Source organism: Saccopteryx leptura, chromosome 5 (genome assembly GCF_036850995.1).
Source record: "Saccopteryx leptura isolate mSacLep1 chromosome 5, mSacLep1_pri_phased_curated, whole genome shotgun sequence".
In the NCBI taxonomy this organism is placed as follows: domain Eukaryota; kingdom Metazoa; phylum Chordata; class Mammalia; order Chiroptera; family Emballonuridae; genus Saccopteryx; species Saccopteryx leptura.
Window position 1 is genome coordinate 85,137,394 of NC_089507.1, and position 23,780 is coordinate 85,161,173.

At 36.0% G+C, this 23,780-nt stretch overlaps 1 protein-coding gene across 2 annotated transcripts in view; it reads right to left on the bottom strand.

The window, feature by feature from the left end:
* The window catches only part of SLC39A8 (solute carrier family 39 member 8), an 88,503-nt gene that overhangs the window by 24,267 nt on the left and 40,456 nt on the right, over positions 1 to 23,780 (bottom strand). For both annotated transcript variants that reach the window (XM_066384894.1, XM_066384893.1), the window contains exons 5-6: positions 23,357 to 23,479; positions 22,703 to 22,867 (exon numbers count right to left, since the gene is read on the bottom strand). In XM_066384894.1, coding sequence (XP_066240991.1) covers positions 22,703 to 22,867; positions 23,357 to 23,479 — 288 coding nt within the window. The remainder of the gene's footprint in view (positions 1 to 22,702; positions 22,868 to 23,356; positions 23,480 to 23,780) is intronic.

A 23,780-nucleotide genomic window follows, 5' to 3' on the forward strand; every position in this document is an offset into this window, starting at 1 on the left:
CCAGGAAATTTGTTCTGAAGGGAAAGCAACTCAATATAAAAATTCAATCCAATTACCTTCATATCCTTTATTCACCCTTGCTGTTTGGTTTTATTCTCTGCAGACTAGCATGAAAGCCCTGTTCCCCTCATCTATTTTGGAAACCTTTAGTAATATAACTCTTGGCTCTACATTGCTTCTGCGCTGAAGTAATCCATCTATTTTTGAATCTTCAAAATATTTCCCACCATATCTTCATAGAAAACCCACTGCATAAAATGCTTTCCTCTTTCCAGTTGATGTGCTTATAAACTTGATTTATAATCCCACAGCTTGGTACTAAGTCTGCTACTCTCTCATGAGCTGCTCGACATGCTGCCATTGAAATAAAAAACTTGTGGCTTAGTCTCCAAACAGTGTTGGCCACTGTTACTCTCACGTAATCCCCACTGCTTTTCAGCAGTGTGTTACTGTTTGATAGTGTGGTAGTGATAGTAATCAGATTTAATTTTTACTGCATACCTATGCTTATTCATTGTTGTTGAAAGATTTTATTTAATCTAGTAGTAATCCTGACTGCTAGACATTTTTTGCCAATTCACAGATACATAAAACGAGTTTTAGGAATGTAAAGTAACCTGATTAGTTGTCAGAGTCAGAATTTAAACTAAGATCCATGACCCACGTTCTTTTGAAAAAGCAAAGTTCTCTGATTTCCATGTTACTAATCAATTAATGAATCTAATAAATAACACTGTAGTTCAGAAATGATGCAATTTTTGTGAGATAATATAATTATTTTTAATTTAGTTTCTCACCCTATTTTAAGACTCCCCAGTTGTGAGAAGTAGAAAAATCCATACCCGGCAAGAGGAAGAAAAAGAAAAAAAAAGACCAATAAAATTCAAAACCAAAGAAAACACTTAGTAAATTCTGAATAATAAAGAAACTTTCTTATTTAATTAACAGTATCATTTTTTATAAAGAATACTGAAGCAAGCAATCTACTACACTTAGAAACATCCCCATCAAAGTCAGAAATGTGACAAAATGTGGGCCATCCATTACCTTATGAGTCCTTGTCAGTGTAATGAGAGAAGAAAAATAAAGTTATAGCAATGGGAGGAGAAGAAAAAAATGTGCTTATTTGCTCTTTGATGTCTATATATATAAAATCCAAAAGACTAAGCAAATAAAATACTAGAAGTATTAGGAGAGTTCATCAATACCACAGGATACAAAATCAATATACTAAAATTTGTGAACTCCTACATATCAGTAATAACCAATTAGAAAATATAGTAGGAAAAAGATACCATTTAGAATACCTGGAAAGCTACAGAGTAATTAGGACTAGAGGAAACAGAACAGTTTAAAGACATTTTTATGGAAAATTACCAAAAAAAATAAAAGAAAATCTGAAATATTATAAAGATGTCAGCTATCCCTCAATTGATCTGTAAAGTCAATGCAATGTCAGTAAAACCCCCCAAAATAATACTTATATGGAAGAACAAAAATAATTTTCAATTATAATAAAAGTAAGAAGCCTTGTCTTAGGAGTTCAATGCTTACTAAAAATGATAATCATTAAGATAGTGTGGTTTAGAATAAGAATTTTTGTGCTACAGGGCAGGAAGAGAATAGGAAGCCTGATACACACACACATACACACACAAATTGATATACAGAAACTTGATATATGGCAGAGATGAATGATCTATATAATAAAAGAAACTAGGATAACTGGTTATCTATACAGAAAAAAAAAAAACCTGGATCTTTTTCTTATACTAAAAAATAATTCCATGTGGGAAATAAAACTTTAATTTTTTAATAAAATAGTATCTTCTCTACTTTGACAAAGGAAAGATTTTTTAAATACTCTCAGAGAGTAGAAAGCCTGAAGAAAAGTATTGATATATTGACTACATTAAAACTAAAACTTTTTAAAAATAAAATATATTATGATATAAACTAAGTGAAAAAAGAAGTCACAAACTCCAAGAATATGTTTTAATCCATTTCAAGAATCCTCCCTACCCTTGATGTCTCCTCTTCATAACTTTTGATCCACCGAGCTCCTCACTCTACTTACTATCCATAAATCCTCAATGGTCATTGATGTATTCTGACTTGAGTCCAACCTCTGTCTTTTGTAGTTATAGTCACATTGTTATAGTGTTCAGAAAGGTCTTCCTTACCATTTTAACAAGTGTCAGAATAACTTTTCTTTAATACAAATCAATTTTAAAAGGCAAACAACTAAAAATAATGTGAAATGAATGAAACGTAATCACAAAAATAAACTTCTGACAATTAAGCATATTGAGATGCTAAAGTTTGCTAGTAATCAGAAATATATAAAGACAAAACACAAAAAGATACCATTTCAAACTCATTAAAGTTGCAATAAGTTTTTAAAGTCTGAAATTTTCAAGTGTTGTCAAAGATGTAGAGGAAATGTAAATTTTGCTGTTGATGGAAGTGTGACCAAACATAACAGGGGGAGAGCAATTTATTGTTATTCAGTAAAATCACACATGTGCAGACTTTGTAATTTATTTCTTACAAGTCTAGCTATATAGCCCAACCTTTCTCACAGATTCTGCAAGACAAATCTTAATGCCTTAAGGTATCCATTATATATAGTAAATTAATTTATCTTTTGTGCACACAGAATGCACTATGCATTTTGTACCATCTTTGGAAAGAGTAAGAGAAAATAGTCACTTAAATTGTTTTCTGTGGGGCTTACTTGTCTCACAAAAATCCAGCTGAGAAAAGATCAATGGTTCTGAATCTGAAACAACCTACTTGCCACCCTCAGGCATTTAGAAATGTGAGGGTAATGGGAGTTATTTTTTGATTGTCATTAATGACCGCAGTGCTGCTAGTGACAAATAATACCCTGGGAGCAAGAAATGCTTAATAGACTACAATACAAAGGAAACTTTCATACAGAGAATTGTTCTGCTCAAAATGCCATTAGCGTCCACCTCAGCCCTAGACAAACTCTCATATACAGGTACAACTAGGCATAGATAAGAATGTACATTGCAACATTGTTACAGCAAAAAGCTGGAAAGAAAAAATTATCATTGGCAGAGTAAATGAATAAACTGGTAGTAGGATCATACAGTTAAAATGAATGAAATAGAAATAAAAGTATTCAAATCAAGTTGGAAACCAAGAAGTTTTTGGTGTCTTATCCTGATAATCCACAAAAGGTTTCTGTCCACTATGAGTATGACTTCTTTGAGTGGATATTTTTAAAGGTTCTTTGGCAAGCAGTATGTGGGAAAGGAAATTAAGATTTCTCTCCAATTTGTAGGGAGATTGAGAGGACATTTCTTGGAATGTTTTGTCTTTGAATCCTTTTCTTTCTTTTCTTTTTTACTTCAAGATATTCATTTATTCAACAGAAATTAGATTGGAGGAGAGGGCTATATAGAGAGGGAAAAGAAAACCCTATCTCAGTGTAATGAGATAAGAAAAATAAAGTTATAGCAATTGGAGGAGAAGAAAAAATGTGCTTATTTGCTCTTTGATGTCTATATATATAAAATCCAAAAGACTAAGCAAATAAAATACAAGAAGTATTAGGAGAATTCATCAATACCACAGGATACAAAATCAATATACTAAAATTTGTGTACTCCTACATATCAGTAATAACCAATTAGAAAATATAGTCTGGAATTTACACCCAGAAATTAAATTTAATAACATTTTAATTATGTTTGCATGAACCTGAGACAACATATCAATGGATTAAAATGATAAACTCTACAAAAATATTAGCCATTTAAATTAATCATTAGGCAATGAACTAAAATGTTCTCTTTTCATTTGGATATCAGAGACATCCCTTACTGACCCTTACTCAATACTTAATAAATTAAATAATACAGATTTGGGTACCTTTCAAAGAACTTTTATATACATTATCTTATTTGATTTTCCCAGCTAGCTTAGTAGTTGGTAGTAAGATATTTTTTCTTTATGAATTCTCATTGTCAGTGATGATGCTACCATCTCTGTGTGAGATCAGGAATGTCAGCCAGCCAAATGACTGGCTAATTTAATCCTCTGACTAGTGAGTTTTCCATGCTTGCTGACCCCCCGGAGTGAGTTTCTTTTCAAAAAATGTAATTAGTTCTAGTTACAGTTTTATTAACTTAAAATCATGTTTGTTTGATAGCCAAATTTTGGAAACAAGAACATACATTTGCCTTCTTTTAATGTTACCTTACACTTTTTTTATAACAAGAATATTTTTTAATTTTTTATTAATTTTAATTTATTGTGTTAACATGGATTCAAGTGTCCCACTGAATATAACACCCTCACCCCCGTGTCCCTATTTACACCCCTTTTGCTCCCCTCCCCCAACTCCTTCTCCCCTTCACTCTGGGATTTGCAATCCTGTTATCTGTATCGCTGTGTTATGCATATAAAATTTCACTAATCCCTTCACCTTCTCTGATCCCATCCCTTCATCCCCTTCCCTCTGACAGTTGTCCCTCTGCTCCCTGTGACCCCACTTGTGCCTCTATTCTGTTCCTCAGTTTGCTTTGTTCACTAGATTCCACATATAAGTAAAATCATGTATTTGTCTTTCTCTTCTTGCCTTATTTCACTTAGCATAATAGTCTCCAGGTCCATCCATGCTGTCACAAAAGGCAAGATTTCCTTCTTTTTCACGACTGCATAGTATTCCACTGTGTATATATACTGCTGCTTTTTAATCCACTCATCCACTGATGGACACTTGGGCTGTTTCCAGATCTTGGCTTATTGTAAACAATGCTGCAATAAACATGGGGGTGCATATCTTCTTTTGAATCAGTGATTTGGTATTCTTAGGATAAATTCCTAATAGTGGGATAGCTGGGTCAAAAGGCAAATCCATTTTTAGTTTTTTAAGAAAACGCCATACTGTTTTCCACAGTGGCTGCACAAGTCTGCATTCCCACCAGCAGTGCACGAGGGTTCCCTTTTCTCCACACCCTCGCCAGCACTTATTGTGTGTTGATTTGTTAATGAGCGCCATTCTGACAGATGTAAAGTGGTGTCTCATTTGGGGTTTTAATTTTCATTTCTCTGATGATTAGTGATATTGAACATTTTTTCATCTGCCTATTGGCCATCTGTATGTCCTCTTTGGAGAAGTGTCTATGCAGTTCTTTTGCACACTTTTTAATGGAATTGTTTACCTTCCTGGTGTTAAGTTTTAGAAATCCTTTATAAATTTTGGTTATTAATCCCTTATCAGACATATTGGTGAATATGTTCTCCAATTGCGTGGGTTGTCTTTTTATTTTGTTAATGGTGTCTTTTGCAATACAAAAGCTTTTTAGCTTGACATAGTCCCATTTGTTTATTTTGTCCTTTATTTCACTTGCCCGTGGAGTTATATCAGCAAAAATATTGTTAAAAGATATTGGAGAGTTTATTGCCTATGTTTCCTTCCAAGATGTTTATGGTTTCGCAACTTACATTTAAGTCTTTTATCCATTTTGAGTTTATTATTTATTGTAAATGGTGTAGTTGGTGGTCTAGTTTCATTTTTTTTGCATGTACCTGTCCAATTTTTCCAACACCATTTATTAAAGAGACTGTCTTTCCTCCATTGTATGCTCTCACCTCCTTTGTTGAATATCAATTGACCATAAAGGCGTGGGTTTATTTCTGGGTTCTCTGTTCTGTTCCATTGATCTGTATGCCTGTTCTTATACCAGTACCAAGCTATTTTGAGTACAATGGCCTTGTAGTATAACTTGATATTAGGAAGTGTGATACCTCCCACTTTATTCTTCATTTTCAAGATTGCTGAGGCTATTTGTGTTCTTTTTTGGTTCTGTATAAATTTTTGGAATATTTGTACTATATCTTTGAAGTATGCCATTGGTATTTTAATTGGTATTGCATTGAATTTATAAATTGCTTTGGGTAATATAGACATTTTAATGATGTTTATTCTTCCTATCCATGAACACGGTATATGCTTCCACATGTTTGTATCTTCTTTCATTTCTTTTATTAACGTTTTATAATTTTCTGAGTACAAGTTTTTTACCTCCTTGGTTAAATTCACTCCTAGGTACTTTTTTTTTTGTTGTTGTTGCAATAGTGAAGGGGATTGTTTCCCTGATTTCTCTTTCAGACTGTTTATTGTTGGTGTATAAAAATGTCACTGGTTTCTGAATATTGATTTTATATTCTGCCACCTTGCTGAATGCATTTATCAGGTCTAGTAGTTTTTTGACTGAGAATTTAGGGTTTTCCATGTACAGTATCATGTCATCAGCAAATAATGATAGTTTTACTTCTTCTTTTCCAACTCGGATGCTTTTAATTTCTTCTTGTTGTGTGATTATTGTGCCTAGGATTTCCAGAACTATGTTGATTAAGAGTGGTGAAAGGGGGCACCCCTATCTTGTTCCTGATCTTAAGGGGATTGCTTTTAATTTTTGTACATTGAATATGATATTGGCTGTGGGTTTTTCATAGATGACCTTTATTATGTTGAGTATGCTCCCTGTATTCCCACTTCACCCAGTTTTTTTGTTTGTTTGTTTTGGGTTTCTTTTTACATGAATTATTTTATTAGTAGAGTGCAGAAACAACTTTGAGAACTGGCTTAAAATCTCAACAATGGTTTATGCAGTAATCCCTGAGCTATTTGCTAAATATTTGAGCAAACAGAGCATTGTTTATTTACTTTTTTTTAATAGTGTTATTTAGACAATTAATTTTAATGGGGTGACATTGGTCAACTAGACCACACAGATTTAGAGAAAACATCTCCAGATCATTTTAACATTTGATTATGTTATATACCTACCGCCCAAAGTCAAATCATCCTCTGTCACCCTTCATATGGTTTTCTTTATGCCCCTCCCCTCCCACCACCCACTCCTTCACCTCCATTCCCCTCCCCCTGGTAACCACTGCACTCTTATCTATGTCCATGTTGCTCAGAGTTTTGATTATAAATGGATGCTGGATTTTATTAAATGCTTTTTAAGCATCTATTGATATAATCATGTGATTTTTATCCTTCCTTTTGTTTATGTGATGAATCACATTAATTGATTTGTGAATATTGTACCAGCCTTGCCTCCCCAGAATAAATCCCACTTGATCATGATGCATGATTTTTTTTTTCATGTATTGCTGGATCCAGTTTGCTAATATTTTGTTGAGAATTTTAGCATCTAAGTTCATCAAGGATATTGGCCTATAGTTTTTTTTTCTTTGTAGTGTCTTTACCACCTGGTTTTGGAATGAGGATAATGTTTGCCTCATAAAAGCAGCTTAGAAGTCATCCCTCCTCTTGAATTTCTTGAAATAGCTTGAGAAGGATAGGTTTTAGTTCCTCTTTGAATGTTTGCTAAAATTTGCCTCTGAAGCCATCCAGTCCAGGACTTTTGTTTGCTGAGAGTTTTTTGATAACTGTTTCAATTTCATTTGTTGTAATTTGTTTAGGTTTTCTGATTCTTCCAGATTGAGTTTTGGAAGATTGTATGTTTCTAAGAATTTATCCATTTCATGTAGGTTGTCCAATTTTTTGGCATATAGATCTTCAGAGTATTTTCTTACTATCCTTTGTATTTCTGCTGTGTCAGTTTTTACTTCTCCACTTTCATTTCTAATTTTATTTATTTGAGTCCTCTCTCTTTTTTTCTTTGTGAGTCTGGTTAAAGGTTCATCAATCTTGTTTACCTTTTCAAAGAACCAGCGCTTGGTTTCATTGATCTTCTGTATTGGTTTGTTGTTTTTTTTTAGCCTCTATATCAGCGGTTCTCAACCTGTGGGTCGCGACCCCAGTGGGGTCGCCTAAAGCCATCGGAAAATACATAATGCATATCAGGTATTTACATTCCGAATCATAACTGTAGCAAAATTACAGTTAAGAAGTAGCCACCAAAATTATTTTTTGGTTTGGGGTCACCGCAACATGAGGAACTGTATTGCGAGGTCACAGCATTAGAAAGGTTGAGAACCACTGCTCTATATCATTTATTTCTGCTCTGATTTTTCCTTCCTTTTACTTCCACTGGGCTTTATTTGTTGTTCTTTTTCTAGTTTTTTTAGATGCAGGGTTAAGTTATTTATTTGAGCTTTTTCTTGCTTCTTAAGGTAGGCTTGTAATGCTATGAACTTCCCTCTCAGGATTGTTTTTGCTGTGTCCCATAAATTTTGACTTCTTGTTTGTTCATTTTCATTTGTTTCAAGGAAATTTTTTATTTCTTCCTTGATCTTGTTGTTAACCCATTTGTTATTTAATAACCTGATATTTAGCCTCCAAGTGTTTGAATGTTTTTCAGTTTTCTATTGTAGCCAATTTCTAGTTTCGTGTCATTGTGATCAGAAAAGATGCTTGATATAATTTCAATCTTTTTAAATTTATTGAGACTTGTTTTATTTCCAAACATGTTGTCTATCCTAGAAAACGTGCCATGAGCCCTTGAAAAGAAAGCATATTCTGCTGCTTTGGGGTAAAAAGTTCTGAAGATGTCAATTAAATCCAGTTGATCTAGCATGTCATTTAAGGCTGCTGTTTCTTTGTTAATTTTCTGTCTGTAGGATCTATCCATTGATATTAGTGGGGTATTGAAATTCCCTACTATTATAGTATTGCTGTTGATCTCGCCCTTTATGTCCATCAAAATCTGCTTTATATATTTAGGTGTTCCTATATCAGGTGCATAGATATTTACAAGATTATATCCTTCCTTTATCATGATGTAGTGACTTTCTTTATCCCTTATTATAGCCTTTGTTTTAAAGGCTATTTTGTCAGATATAAGTATTGCTACCCCAGCTTTTTTTTTCATTTCCATTTGCGTGAAATATTTTTTTCCTTCCCTTCACTTTCAGTCTATGTATCTTTTGTTTTGAGGTGTGTCTCTTGTAGACAGCATATGTAAGGGTCCTGTTTTCTTATCCATGCAGCTACCCTATGTTTTTTGACTGGAGCATTTAATCCATTTACATTTAAGGTTATTATTGACAATGTACTTATTTATTGCCATTTTATTCTTTAAATCTACATTTTTCTTTTTCTCTATTTCTTTTTTTTTTTCCTTTGCTCTTTTTACAGCAGGCTCCTTAATATTCCTGGCAGTACTGTGTCTGGTTGTAATGAATTCTTTGAGTCTCTTTTTGTCTGGAAAGTGTTTTATTTCCCCTTCAGTTTTAAATGATAGCCTTGCTGAATAAAGTAGTCTTGGTTGTAGGTTCTTGTTTTGCATCACTTTGAGTATTTCTTGCCAATTCCTTCTGGCCTAAAGTGTTTCTGTTGAGAAATCAGATGTCATCTTTATGGGGGCTCCTCCTTAGGTAATTAACTGCTTTTCTCTTGCAGCTTTTAGTTTTTTTTTTGTTTGTTTGTTTTTTTTGTCTCTTAACTTTGGCATTTTAATTATGATGTGTCTTGGTGTAGGCCTCCTAGAGTTCCTCTTTAATGGGACTCTCTGTGCTTCTTGAACTTGTATGACTTTTTCCTTCATCAATTTAGGGAAATTTTCAGCTATAATTTCTTCAGACAGGTTCTCTATCCCTGTTTATTCTCTTCTCCTTCAGGAATCCCTATGATGCAGATGTCATTTCTCTTCGTGTTGCCATAGAGCTCTCTTAGAGTTTCCTCAGTATTTTTGAGCCTCTATTTATGTTTTTCTGTGCTTATGTTTATCTTGTCTTCTGAATCACTGATTCAATCCATTCAATCCTCTGCTTCATCCAGCCTACTGTCAATTCCTTCTAGTGCAGTCTTCCTTTCTGATACTGTATTTGTCGTTTCTGACTGGTTATTTTTTATGATTTCAATGTCCTTTTTGATGCTTGCTATCTCTTTATTTAGGTGCTCATTATATCCATAGATTGTTGCTCTAAGATCCTTGAGCATCCTAAAATCCTTATTTTAAACTCCACATCTGGTAGTTTGATTACTTCCATTTCATACAGTTCTTTTTCTGAGGATTTCTTGTTGATTCATTTAGGTTGTATTTCTTTGTCTACTCATTTTGTCTCTGTATAGACTCCTCCTTTGGGCATGCTGCTTGTGTAGCTAGCTGAGTCAAGGGTTGGTGCTCTCCGCTATGAGCTACCAGTTGTGTTGGCTCTAGATCTTCTTGGGTTGGCATTAGCTGTTGTTTGTAACCCGCTGTGGGTTTCTTGTCTACAGCTATTGTTCTTTTTTCTGTTTGTGTCTGCATTTTCTGTGGGTAGTATGGGTGGGGCTAAATTGTGTATAAGGATCAGCTTCCTCCTGCTTAGACCTGACAGCTGTTCTGTAAAAGTCCCAACCTCTGTAAGATTTGCCTCCACTTTTCAGCTGCTCCACCTCCCCTTGAAGCTGCCTGGTCTTCCCAGAGTCTTCTGTAGAAAGACTGTAGTATGGGCCCAGACTATCCTCACCCAACCAACCCCTTTACAGGTTGCAAGCTTGTTGGGTTAGGGCAGCTAAGGTTGGGAATACAATGTTAGTGGGACCCCCTACGTCAGGGGTCTCTTTAGTAGTAGCTTAGTACAGGGATTGTGGCCCCTACTCCAGAGCCTAATCCCTCAGCCACTGCTGGATACTCAAATTTTATTTCTCCCCAACAAGGTAAAAAGCAGGTTCAGATTGAGTGGGGCTGACAGTCCCTTCTGCAGAAGTTCTTACAGCTCATGAGATCCTGGTCTCAAGGAGGAAGACTGCAACAGTCTTCTCCTGGGGCTGACTGTGCCTCCCAGAAAGTGGTTAAGCCCCTCAACCAGATCCAACAATAGGTTCACAGGGACTCACACTTTGAATATCCATGCTCCAAGCCTCTCTCCCTTCCCCTTTTGGATTCTATCCCAGAAAGGTAGGATATCCATCACCCAGGCCAGCTGAATATCCAATGCACATGAGCCACTGTGCCGGGGCTGAACTCAGAGAGCAGAACTGACCTCAGCTGGGCTAGGTGTAAAGAGCCCTTCCTTAGGATACCACTCTAGCAAGGGTGGTTAGGTCCTCTCTGTAGCTGGCCACTGGATGTGCCAGCCCTGGCCTCCCTGGCAGGAATGTAGCACAGACCAGTGAGAGGCACTGCCTATGTCTGACCCTCAGCAACCTTCTTGGAGCTACAAGCAATCCAGAGTTTGTGACTGCCTCTGCTGGGACCAGATGCACATGATACCAGCTACACACCTAGGCTTGCTTTTGCCCACTCTGGGCCTGGGGGAAGGTCCACTTAAAATGAGTCCTTCCTTCTGAAGCCTCTGTCTGCTGGCTGCTTATTGGGCTCAGCTGCTGAAAAAAACCTCTGCTAGAGTCTAGGGCCTACAGCAGTGGTAGTCAACCCGGTCCCTACTGCCCACTAGTGGACATTCCAGCTTTCATGGTGGGCAGTAGCAGAGCAAACAAAGTATAAATAAAAAGATATATTTAAATATAGTAAGTTGTTTTATAAAGATTTATTCTGCCAAACAGTGAAAATCTGACATAAAGTACTTGGTAAGTAATTATTATTATATGCTTTAACTTGCTGTAACTCTGCTTTATAAATTTTATAAAGTAAAGTTATTTCCCTACTTTATAAATCACCATTACTGTGGAACCAGTGGGTGGTTAGAAAATTTTACTACTAACAGAGATACAAAAATGGGTGGTAGCTATAAAAGAGTTGACTACCCCGGCCTACAGTAATTCAGGGATTAGGATGGGTGGTGGGTGTGGCTCTGCCCCTAGGCCCCAGGTGTCAGTCTGTCCTGACATTTTTCCACAGACATCAGCAGGAAGACCAGAGGTGTGGTCTGTCTGCCCTCTGGACAATATCAATTGAGCCTCCCTCTAAGACTGGTGTAAGGACCAGTCTTAGACTCAGGAGCGTGGGGCTGAGTAGCTCCATTCTCAACACCAGAAAACTGAGTCACTGACTCACCCCCTGCTTCCTAGCTTCTCAGAATGACCCTTTTCCCTGACTGGAGCAGGAAAGACTCCCAAGGGTGGAGCAGTTGCACTTCCCCAGGCTGATGCCACTCTGAGGAGACTGCTTCAATCAAGAATGATGGCGACTGCAGTACTGGAGAATGACTCAGCACAGGGGTTCTGGTGGCCATCCCCTACAGTGTCTCTCTCTGGGTCTCCAACTTTACACTCTCCTCACATAACTCTATGCCTCTCAGCTCTCCCTCCTCTGGAGCCCCTGGTAAGTGGCTATGAATGAGATTTTTTTGTACGGGCCCTTTAAGACAGGGCCTATGTCTCCAAGAGTTCTGTCACTCTTCCAGAGAAACCCGGCTCTTTTCCCTTCCAAATGCTGTGTGGGAGCCTCTTCTAGGCTCTGGGGCTCTAGGCTGGGGCTTCAGGCCTGGGGCTTAGGACACTCCCCTCTCAGGGATACCCTCCCCTCAGTGAAAGTCCCTCCAGACCCTTAGCCACCCCTTGCTCCTGGGAGCAAGGCAGCCGTTTCCACGCCTCCACCCTTCCTGCCAATCTCAGTGTGGCTTCTTCTGTGGTCCTTGGTTATAGACTCCTCTTTGTTCAGTCCAAAGTTGGTTTTTCAAGATGATTGTTCTTAAATTAAATTGTAATCCAGTTTGGTCCTGGGAGGTGGCCATTGGAACATCTGCCTACTCTATTACCATCTTGCAATCCTCCACTGCCTTACATATTTTTAAAATAAAAATTTTTGTACAGTCGTACCCTAGATGGTCAGTAGGCATAAGGATGTACATGAACGTTCATACTACTCAAAGGGTTAAGGAGTTACAACAGATAACCCTAAGTCCTTGCTCACATTGGTTCTCAACTAAAATAGTTTTGCCAAATTTACATACCTGGGACATGATTTGATCTGTGAAATGGAGGATTTCCCTTTTTGGCAAGTTGCTCTATTTCAAATCACTCCATTTAAAATCTAATTTAATTTAGATTGCATATACTATCTCTATTAGTGACTTTGCACACTGGTACTCTATCTCATCTTTCATATGAGATTTCTTACATTTCTATTACTAAATTTTTCATCTTTATAATTAATCTATATAAAATTTCTATATCTAGATTTAAAAATTAATAGCACTAAGTAAAACCCTTAATTCAATTTTAAAAAATTTTACGCACCCCTATTTTCATAATATGACAATCAAATATCTTTCATACATAATTAATGTGTCATTATTTTAATAGCTTTTCAAATGAACCGAATGTATCAGAGTGTGACAGATAGGACTGGACTTATAAGTGCATAGCTGAACAACTTTGAGAGAGAATCTGCAGGAGAAAAATAAATGATATCATTCAAATGGAAAATTAAATTGGATTTGAACGTTTCATTCTATCAAGTGAGAGCAAATGTTTCAAGTTCCCTTGGTCTCTCTAAAAAAAGTCAATGGCAGGCTTGCAAGCATGGACCTTCAGAAGGGTGTCTTTATTACCAAATGGCCTTCAAGTTTTAAAAATCCTAGGAGCCTGACCAGGCAGTGGCACAGTGGATAAAGCATTGGACTGGGACACAGAGGACACAGGTTTGAAACCCCGAGGTCACCAGCTTGAGTACAAGTTCATCTGGTTTTAGCAAGGCTCACCAGCTTGGGCCCAGGGTCACTGGCTTGAGCAAGGGGTCACTCGGTCTGCTGTAGCCCTCCAGTCAAGGCACATATAAGAAAGCAATCAATGTACAACTGAGGTGCCGCAACAAAGAATTGATGCTTCTCATCTCTCTCCCTTCCTGTCTGTCTGTCCCTCTTTCTGTCCTTTCCACCAAAAAAAGAAAGAAAAAAAATCCTAGGAAAAGTACTCAAACTGTAAGAAAGATAAATAACAAAGATAAGAATGCATGGAATTTTGTAATAAATAATTTCATTTTTAAAATAAAATTATTTTTAATAAAATACTTAAAAATAAAGAATTAGAAGTTATTCCTAGGGTAATGAAAGTTAAAGTGACATGATTTGGTGGATTACTTTTATCAGAAACTAAGAAAAGAGAAGAAAATAATTGGTGAACAGAAGAGGGAGGGAAATATATAATTATCACATGCATACAATATGTCAGACACATCATTACATAGTTGACCCATAATAAATTATTTTAATTTTTATAAAAGTGCATTCATTAAAGATTTTTCCTTATCATTTAACAGATGAACAAACAAAGGTGCAGAGATGTTCATTCTCCCCACATCACACAACAAAAATTTTATTGCTAAACTGCAAACTCCCAAAACTCCAAAGCCTTTGCTTCCTCCTCTACTCTCAATTGCCCTGCAAAAAAGCACGCGTACACGCATGAGAGAGAGAGAGAGAGAGAGAGAGAGAGGGATTCTGAGAAAGCACCAGTAAACTAAAATGGCAGTGGAAGAAAGATAGTACTGCATCACAGAAACAAACTAATGAGCAATTCCAAGAGGGAGAGAGTGGCTCCCAGTGAAAAATTTGCCTTTATAGTCCTACTATTTAGTCAATAATATAAACTCAAGTATGTTCTATTCCAGTGATTTTCACCTGGTGTACTGCAAGAGTTTTTAAAACCTGAAATACCTAACTATTTCATCAAGGACACTGACCTCTTTTCTCTTAGATTATCAAACTTTTTAAAAACAGCCAACACAATAATAGCCATCCAGTGTGAAAAAATCAAAATTATACCTACTGTTTTAGTCAGATCAGCAAAATATACATTTTTTGGTGTGCCACAGAATTTTAGTAATTAGTTTATGAATGCCATGAGATGAAAAAGGTTAAAATATTATGTTTTGTACTACAGGAATGGCTCAGGGGGAAAAAATGAGTGTTAAGAATAGAGTATGCTGCTTAGATCAAAATTAATTTTATAAAATTGGTAGTTTTTTTTCAATTATACAAAATTTAATATTTGAGTATATGGTGAAGAAGAGAAAGGAGCACATAAATATCTACTCTTCAGCAAGTGGAAATAACAGGCAGTGTATTGCAGGGTAATAGTTAACCACATGGACATTGGAACCAGGATTTCTGAGTTTAAATCTTAACTCGGTACCTGTGTGACCTTGGCTAAGTTACTTAACCTCTCCATCCATCAATTTCCATACCTTTTAGATGGAGACAATAATTGGATTTACCTCATCTGCTTGTTATAGGAGTAAATGAGTTAATATATGTAAAGCAATTAAGACAATGTCTGACACATTGTCTTATTTCAGGATTAGCTAGTCTTTTAAGAGGTTGGACAGTAAACAGAATGTAGAGAAGGAGAAGGTATGAGAAATCTTGGAGAGTAACAATGGCAAGAAAACAAAAGAATAAGGCAGAAAAGACTAGAGCATGTTTGTAGATATGAGAGGAGAGATTCTGGAAAGATAAATGAAAACAGGATGAGGTCATGGGAAAGATGAGCACATTTGGAGGAACTGGCCTTAAACAAAAGAGCAGAGATGCAAGTTCTGGCCCAAAGGGGAAACTGGAGAGCAGATGAGGGCGCAGAACAGTTTTTCAGGAAATAATAGATGAAGTAAGACTCAAAGTGCCAATTCCAAATAATGATGTCAGTCTCTTCATCAGAGGAAGAAAGGTAGAAGTGAGACTTTTAGGGAGTAACAAACAATTTTTAGAAAAGTTATTCTTGAATATATGAGCTTGACCAGGTAGTAGCACAGTGCATAGAGCATCAGACTGGGACACGGAGGACCCTGGTTCAAGACCCCAAAGTCATTGGCTTGAGTGTGGGCTCATCCAGCTTGAGTGCAGGGTCGCTGGTTTGAGCATGGGACCATAGACATGACCCTGTGGTCACTGGGTTGAGCCCCAGGTCGCTGCCTTGAAGCCCAAGGTCGCTGGCTTGAGCCCAAGGTCGCTGGCTTGAGCAAGGGGTCACTCACTGTGCTGTAGCCCCAGGTCAAAGCATATATGAGAAAGCAATCAATGAACAACTAAGGAGACTAAGGGAGCCACAACGAAGAATTTTGATGCTTCTCATCTCTCTCCCTTCCTGCTTGTCTGTCCCTATCTGTCCCTCTCTGTCTCTGTCACACAAAAAAAGAAAAGAAAGAAAATATGAAACAATAGTCACTCACTAACGATGAATAAAAATGCAGCTAATTATCAGTGAAGTGCAGGCTAATTCAAGTGGACTCAAGTACTAATTTTTATGACTTTTACATCATATAGACTAGAGCCAGATTTTTATGACCTATGGCATGCAAGGAAGCATAGAGATGGATCTGATGAGAGCAAATTTCAATGCCAACCAAGCCATACCCAGAATTCTTCCTCCTGATTGTCTAGGGACATCACCTCTAATTCAACACGCTTTTCTGTAAGCAGTAGTCAAGCAAAACCAATGAAAACCATTTCTTATATCACTCTACTTTCTATTTAGTTTTCAATTTTAACTAATTGTTAATATAACCACATATAGGAAAGTAACTAATTTCTGTTTTTAAATATTGTGATGTTAAAAAAAAATCTATGTGATTTAAAATAGTAAATAGGTTTTTGGTGAAATATGGCAAACTGGCCATGCATATTTTCCCTAGCCTCCTGAAACTCCCTAAAATAAAAAACTAAGAAAGCCATAAAGTCCCAAGGACAGAAAGAATGGAAGATAAAACTATAGCACTGAGATATTTGTTTTGAAAGATGAAAAGAGGAGGGTGAATTCTTACTGACTTCACAGAGTTAAAAAAAATCAACAAGAAGCAAAGTGATGCTGGGCCAGAACTGCACACACATTGCAGTACCGAAGGTGCCAAGTCCCTCTGAAGCTGGCAGCTAAAGAGTGAAACTAAAATTGAGAATAGTTGTAAGTTTATTTAGAGAGAAATTAGAACCCAACATATTGCTCCCAAGCCAATGCAGCAAGGCAACCACTCCAACTGATAACTAGAGATTTACCCTGTGAGGACACTGACCTAGAGAGTCCCTCAACTCAAGGATAGAAAGCACAAATGAAGGTTGGAGTGAAGCGCCGACTGAAGCTTACGTCAGGGCTTATGTCAGATGTTCACCATGTTCCAGTCCTCTTCTCCTCCATTCCTACATCCCTGTGTGGGCAGCCAGGAACATCACCCCTCCCGCCTCCAGGCAGGAATAAAAGGAAACCAACTACCCAAGAGCAAAGACTGACGGGCAAGTGCCACACAAATATACAGGGCTTCTGATCAGTGTTTTGTATCTCATACTCTTAAAAAAAAAAGAGGAGGGGCTTTCCACTTTTCAATACAATTTTATATAACATTTCACTTTTATTATAGAAGACAAAAAGTCTGCTTGTTTTGTCCCATTAATGCATTCTTAGTACTTAGATAGTGCCAAGTATACATTATATACTCAGTAAATATTTGATGAAAGAATTAAATGTATTTAAAATCTGTTGGACTCTCATAGAGATCCAAGAACATCAAAAATGTTATGTTTATATCTGTAAAGTTTCTCTTCCAGTTATTGAAGTTACGTCTCCCTAACATCACCATACTTTGCAGGTCAATTCCTCAAGTTTAAACATAAAACTTTACAGTAGTCAATTTCTTAAAATGATTGATATTAATTACCCTTCTATTAAAGAAAATAGGTTTTTCATAACACTTTATATTTATTGGCATCTATTCTTAAATGAAAGCAGAAGAGGTTCTCCCAAAGAAATTCTCTCTAAAGAAAATAAAACAGATTAGAGTCCAGGAGAAATGATCCATGTGCGCCCTCAAGTGGCCACGTAGAGCTAACACTCCCCAAATACCTAACATTCCTAAGGACTCAACAACTAACAAGTACTTACAGGAGGAATATAAAAAACAAAACAAACAGAATAGAAACAGACTCATAGATGTCGTTGGGGGGCTGGGTGAAAAGGGTGAAGGGATTAAGAAATACAAATTGGCAGTTACAAAATTGTCATGGGGATGTAAAGTACAGCATAAGAAATGCAGTCGATAATATTGTAGTAACTAGTTATGATGCCAGGTGGGTACTTGAAATATCAGGGAACATTTTATAAAGTATATGATATGTCTAACCACTATGCTGAACACCTGAAACTAGTGTAAAATAACATTAAATGTTAAATTTAATTGAAAAAAACTTTTTAAAATAAACACAGTCCTTCCAAAACTGTAGATTTAGGGAAAGACACATCTGGCTGCACAGATACCGAAATGACTTCTCCACATGACTGTACAGCAGTTGGAGAAAGAAGTGAACAGAGCAGCAAGTGTCACAGGGTGAGATGTGAAGCATTACCTAGTGGCAACGACTGAGGGACAGGTGGAACAGAACCCTGTGCTCCCTTCTTTCCTCACAACTACCTTCATATTATCCCCCTGGTACCTCCACCTTCCCTGAAAATGTGCGTGTTCCTGCGTGCACATGCCACACACCGTGTGGACTGCAGTGCCTGACATTAATGTGTTTAGAGAAAGCGTTATAAGGAAGTTGCACATCACTTGTATATATATTTAGAAGTTATACTCAAGCTAACAAATTGTTAAATGAAATACCTCCTATCATCTTACTGTGATAAATATGCTTCTATGACAACAAAGTTTTTTAAAATTTGTATGAAGCTATAATTTTTATATGACTGGATATAAACAAAATACGACAGGCAACTAAATGTGAATATTATTGCATATCTGAGTGTTCTGTGATGAGCCAGAATTGCTTGGATGAATATGAATAGTGACATCCCTAAGTCATGCCTTTTCATTATTCTGTAACATTTCTTTTGTTCTTACATTCTAGCAAAATCAAGAATCATGCTGTTATAATCTAGATTGTGACACAATTTGTGTTCTTTTGAAAGTAATGTCAAATCAGACTACTTTTAATAAGTCACTCTTAGTTTCTAGTTATCTTCTTTTTTTAATTTTTTATTGAATTTATTGAGGTGACATTGGTTAATAAAATTATATCGGTTTCAGGTGCTCAATTCTACTACACGTCATCTGTACACTGCATCATGTGCTCACCACCCCAAGTCAAGTCTCCTTCCATCACCATTTACCCCCTCTACCCCCTCGCCCTCCCCCACTCCCCCTGCCTCCTGCAACCCCACACTGATGTCTGTGTCTGTGAGCTTTCTTCTTTGTTTGATTCCTTCACCTTTTCACCCAGCTCCCCAATCATCTCCTCTGACAGCTGTCGGTCTGTTTTGCATATCTATGAGTTTGTTTCTTTTTTTTTTTTTTTATTTTGTTCATTAGATTCCACATAGAAGTGAAATAATACACTTCTCCGTAAAAACTTAATCACATTGAAACATTAGCAAAAGGAATTGTCAACAAAAATCTTAAGGCAATTAGACTCAGAAATAAACCATAAATTTTATGTCATGTTCGATCATTGTAATCGGATCACCTAGGTTAAATTATTTATATCATATAAAACATTAAAAAATATTTTAATTTTATTACTAAAATTGCTATCACTTATATTATAATACAGACTGCCCCTTAGAGTGATAATCTAGACCTTTATGGTATTTCTTAAGTTCTATTTCTTTCCATTTCTTAATGCAATATAAAGAAAAAAACTGAAACTAACAGTATTTTGCTCAGTTTGCTTAAATCTCTCTTCATTCAAAACTATAGCTTCAACCAAAATGGCCAGAAATTAATTCCCCTAACGAATTAGTGTCAGGACTATTTACGTGGCTCAGGTCAAGGCCTGGTACATGGTCATTCTGAAACCCACATTATGTGCCTTCAGTTGGACTTCTTATTCTTAGAAATATATTTCCAAAATCCAAGCTTCATTCTACTCTCTGACTACATTGGTAGCTTACCTATGTATACAATTCCATAGTTGTTTCTATTCAGAATATTAAAGAAATTGTGCCACTGGACTCCAACATTGATGTCAGGAGGTTCAATGCCATTTAGCTTCCAACTCCTTTATATGTGACCCACTTGATTATCCTCAAAGCCTTTAGACCATTCTTTCCCCAGATATTTGCATGGCTGGCACTACTTTTTCATCATTCAGTTCTTCACTGCCTCTTAAGGGACCTTTCTTGAATAGTCAATTAAAGAAGCTCCCACATGTCACTCCCACATCACCAAGTTTTATTTTCATCAAAGTATTTATTGCTACCATGTATTTTCTTGTTTTACATTTTTCTATATAGTCTCTTTTTGCTAAATAAACTATAAATTCCAAAAGAATTTGTTTCCAAATCCCCAGTGGCTAGGATAGTGGGCAGGGATCAATAAATGTTTACTGAATCAATTAATGAAAGCCTGTACATTAGCTCTGTTACCAGAAGTAGAGAAAGAATGGCCTTTTGAGGGGTATTTCTAAATTATATAAAATAGGGTTAGGTCTAGGACCCCAACTCTGTCAAGGTGCTTATATTTACTACACACATGTTTTCTGGCCATAGTGAATCATAAACCAAGAACCCTAGGACTTTAAAGCTAAAATCATACTGAAGGCCTGACCTGTGGTGGCGCAGTGGATTAAGTGTCGACCTGGAACACTGAGGTCGCCAGTTCAAAACCCTGGGCTTGGCTGGTCAAGGCACATATGGGAGTTGATGCTTCCTGTTCATCCCACTTCTCTCTCTCCCTCTCTCTCCTCTCTCTCTAAAATTGAATTTAAAAATTTAAAAAAAGAATCATACTGAAAATATCAAAGGTAACACTATGTAAAGTATTTGATTGTCTAACCACTAAACTGTACACGTGAAACCAACACAAAATATAACTGAAAGAAAAAAAGGAAATTTTAAAAAATGAAATGACAAAAAAAAACCCTAAAATCAAACTTAAACAATTCATTTGTCCTCAGAAAACAATGCCTTTGGGCAAAATTATCTTCTTTCCCCTAAAAAATATTAACACTTATTAAGCTAAGAGTTAACATCATCATCTTGATTCTAGTAGAGCAGTGAAAGAAGAATGCAATTTGGCAAAGTATATAAGAGCTCTACCTTCAGCATCAGAGAGCCTCCATCTGAATCCAAGCTTCACCATGTAGGATCTGTGTGTCCTAACCTCCCTAAGCCACCGACTTAATTATGACACCTCTTGTCTCCTTGGCTATCCTGAGGATCAAATGAGATCATTCATCTAAAGTTTAGGTGTAGTCCTTGAGCAATTTATAAATGTTAGCTGCAATTATTATAAGAAATTACCTATGTGAACATTTCCATATGCTTCACAAAATCTTGGCTGAAAGCATCATTCATTACATTGCATGAAATAATTTCCCCTCTTGGCTTGCAGCAAACACACACTGCCTCTTCAAATGCACTTGGGATTTCCCTTTATGTGTTGGAGAAGTATTTAATCAACCATGTTTTCTTTTTTGAGGAAAATTCAGGTCATCTTCCATAATAACCTTTTCTAGATACCTTTTTTCTACCTTTTTTTTTCCCTTGGCTGGCTGTCTTTTTTATTGTATTTTGAGTTGTCCTCTTTTATATTGCTTTTAATTTTGTATTTTATGAATCTGTCATTTATGAGCTGAATGACCCTGGAGAGTTTATTAACATCTAGAGCTCCACTTTCTTATCTATCAAATGAGATTTGTTGTGGATACCAATGACACTATCATTCCAGCACCTTTTTTAATACTACTAACACTATCAGATCCATACTCCCTTGGGGTCATAAAAGAGGCCCAGCCTTCTAAGCAATTAGATTAGTCTAGAAGTGGACATCTAATTCAAGCTGGACCAAGAAGACCCTTACCAGGAATTCTGGATTTAAGACTGAAAAGATCAGGTCAATGTCCTTTCGTAGCTGAAATTATAAGCATAAATCTCAGGAGTTTCTAGTATCTACATTTCCCGCTTATCTAAGAATTGGCACTCAGTAAAGAAAAGAATGTAAGGAGGAGAAGATGGGGTCCTCATGGTTCTAATGGACCCTACATCCTTGCTTTTTCTGTAACTTAACTGGCCCATTAGACATTTGATGATTTTTCCAATAAATTCTCCTTTTCACATATATAATTTGCATTTAATTTCTATCACTTGAAACTGAAATATTTCTAATACAAAGAAAACAAACCTTACTTTAATAATTGTTATAAAAAGTAAATGAGATAAAATACTTAAGTGCCTAGCATGTAACCTGGCATATGATACTTGCTCAAGCAATGATACCTATTAACATTATTTAGAAGATGGTAATGCAAATTCTAAGTCAATTAATTAATGAACATAATTTTAATTGCTACAAATCTTTTTTCTTACAGTTGCAAAATTAGTCAAAAGAATTATTTAGTTTTGAATTGTGAAATAATTGCAAAATAAGAGAAATGCTCTGATTAATTTTGCTACATATTATTGTATAAAATCTAAATGACTCATATAGTTAAGAATCTGAGAGAATAGTGAAGCCTGAGACACAGTAACCTACAATTTCTTGCTTGCTCACTTGTTTAAAGTAACCATAGTGAAGGAAAGAGAAAAACAAATGCAGACTATATTATACTTATCCCACACATACAGGAGGAATAAGTCTGACCCATTTACAGTATTTTTCGCTCCATAAGACGCACTTTTTTCCCCCCAAAAGTGGAGGGGAAAATGCCAGTGCGTCTTATGGAGCAAAAAATACGGTATTTTATTAAATATTTTAACACACATTTTGGTTCAGAATATCTTTTTCTTATTTTCCTCCTTAAAACCCTAGGTGTGTCTTATAGTCAGGTGCATCTTATGGAGCGAAAAATACAGTAAATGTATAAAATACTGACTTGGTTGTATTCATAGCAATCTTCACATAGTGTAAAGAATGAAGTTAGTGAAATAGAATTAACATACCTGTAGAGATACCACACTGACACTATCAAAATGGATATGTCCATTAGGCTCTGTGACTGCTGGATTTGCATAGCATGTCACACCGTTGATGGCAGGTAACGTTTTAGGTTGAGTTTTTTCTTGAGAAGGACCAAAGTCATCATTTCTAAAGTGGGTATGATCATTCTACATGGAAAAATTAAAAAAGTAAAATGGGGTTATAAAAAGAAAAAACAATGACTCATACAGATAGGAAAATAGAGTTTAGTGCTTTTTATCTATGAAAGAAAAATGGTATTATGTCTATTCTGTGTGTGCTCTAATCTATTAAGATTTAGAAAATTTCTCTCCTTTTAAATGTATCTTCATTTGTTAGAGTCTGTTGTGTCTATTTTTTCATATTAGGGTACATATACCTTCATATTTTGTTAGATGTGAATGGGATATATCTGTTATTCAATGTTAAATTGTTATTACCTACACCAAAGTCTACAATATAAATCAAGTATTTTTCTTATACTTATCAGTATATTGACTCTTTTCTTTGTCTTCACATTCATGAATCTAATATATGTATAGTTCATGAAATTCTAAGAATAAAATTCCTCCCTTTATTTCCCTATATAAAGTAGCTTCAGCAAGTAAAATAGCAAGTTTTCAATAAAGTCCATTTACCTGACCATATGTCTTTAATAACATCTTAAGCATTCTTTCAAAAAAGAAAAATATGTAAAAGCCACCAAACACAGCAATCGCCTTCTCAACATAGTTATCAACTTTGGGATTGAATCCAAATGCCTGAAAATGAAAAAAAAAAAAAGGCAATTCAGTTAAAACCAAGTAATATAACTTGATTTCTAGAAAATAATACCAAAATTTCTCAGTATACGATTTTCACCCAAATTCTATATTCATCTTCACATCTAGGTAATATTGAGAACTCACCTGCCAAAATCACAAAACAAAAACTCTGAAATTCAAGTAATAAAACTGTAAAAGTTGTCTCAGATATCTCATAACCAGAGGATTCCCTGGTAAAAAAAAAAAAAAAAAAAAAAAAATCCCAGGTACCCTACTGGTTCCTACCTACAACACCTGC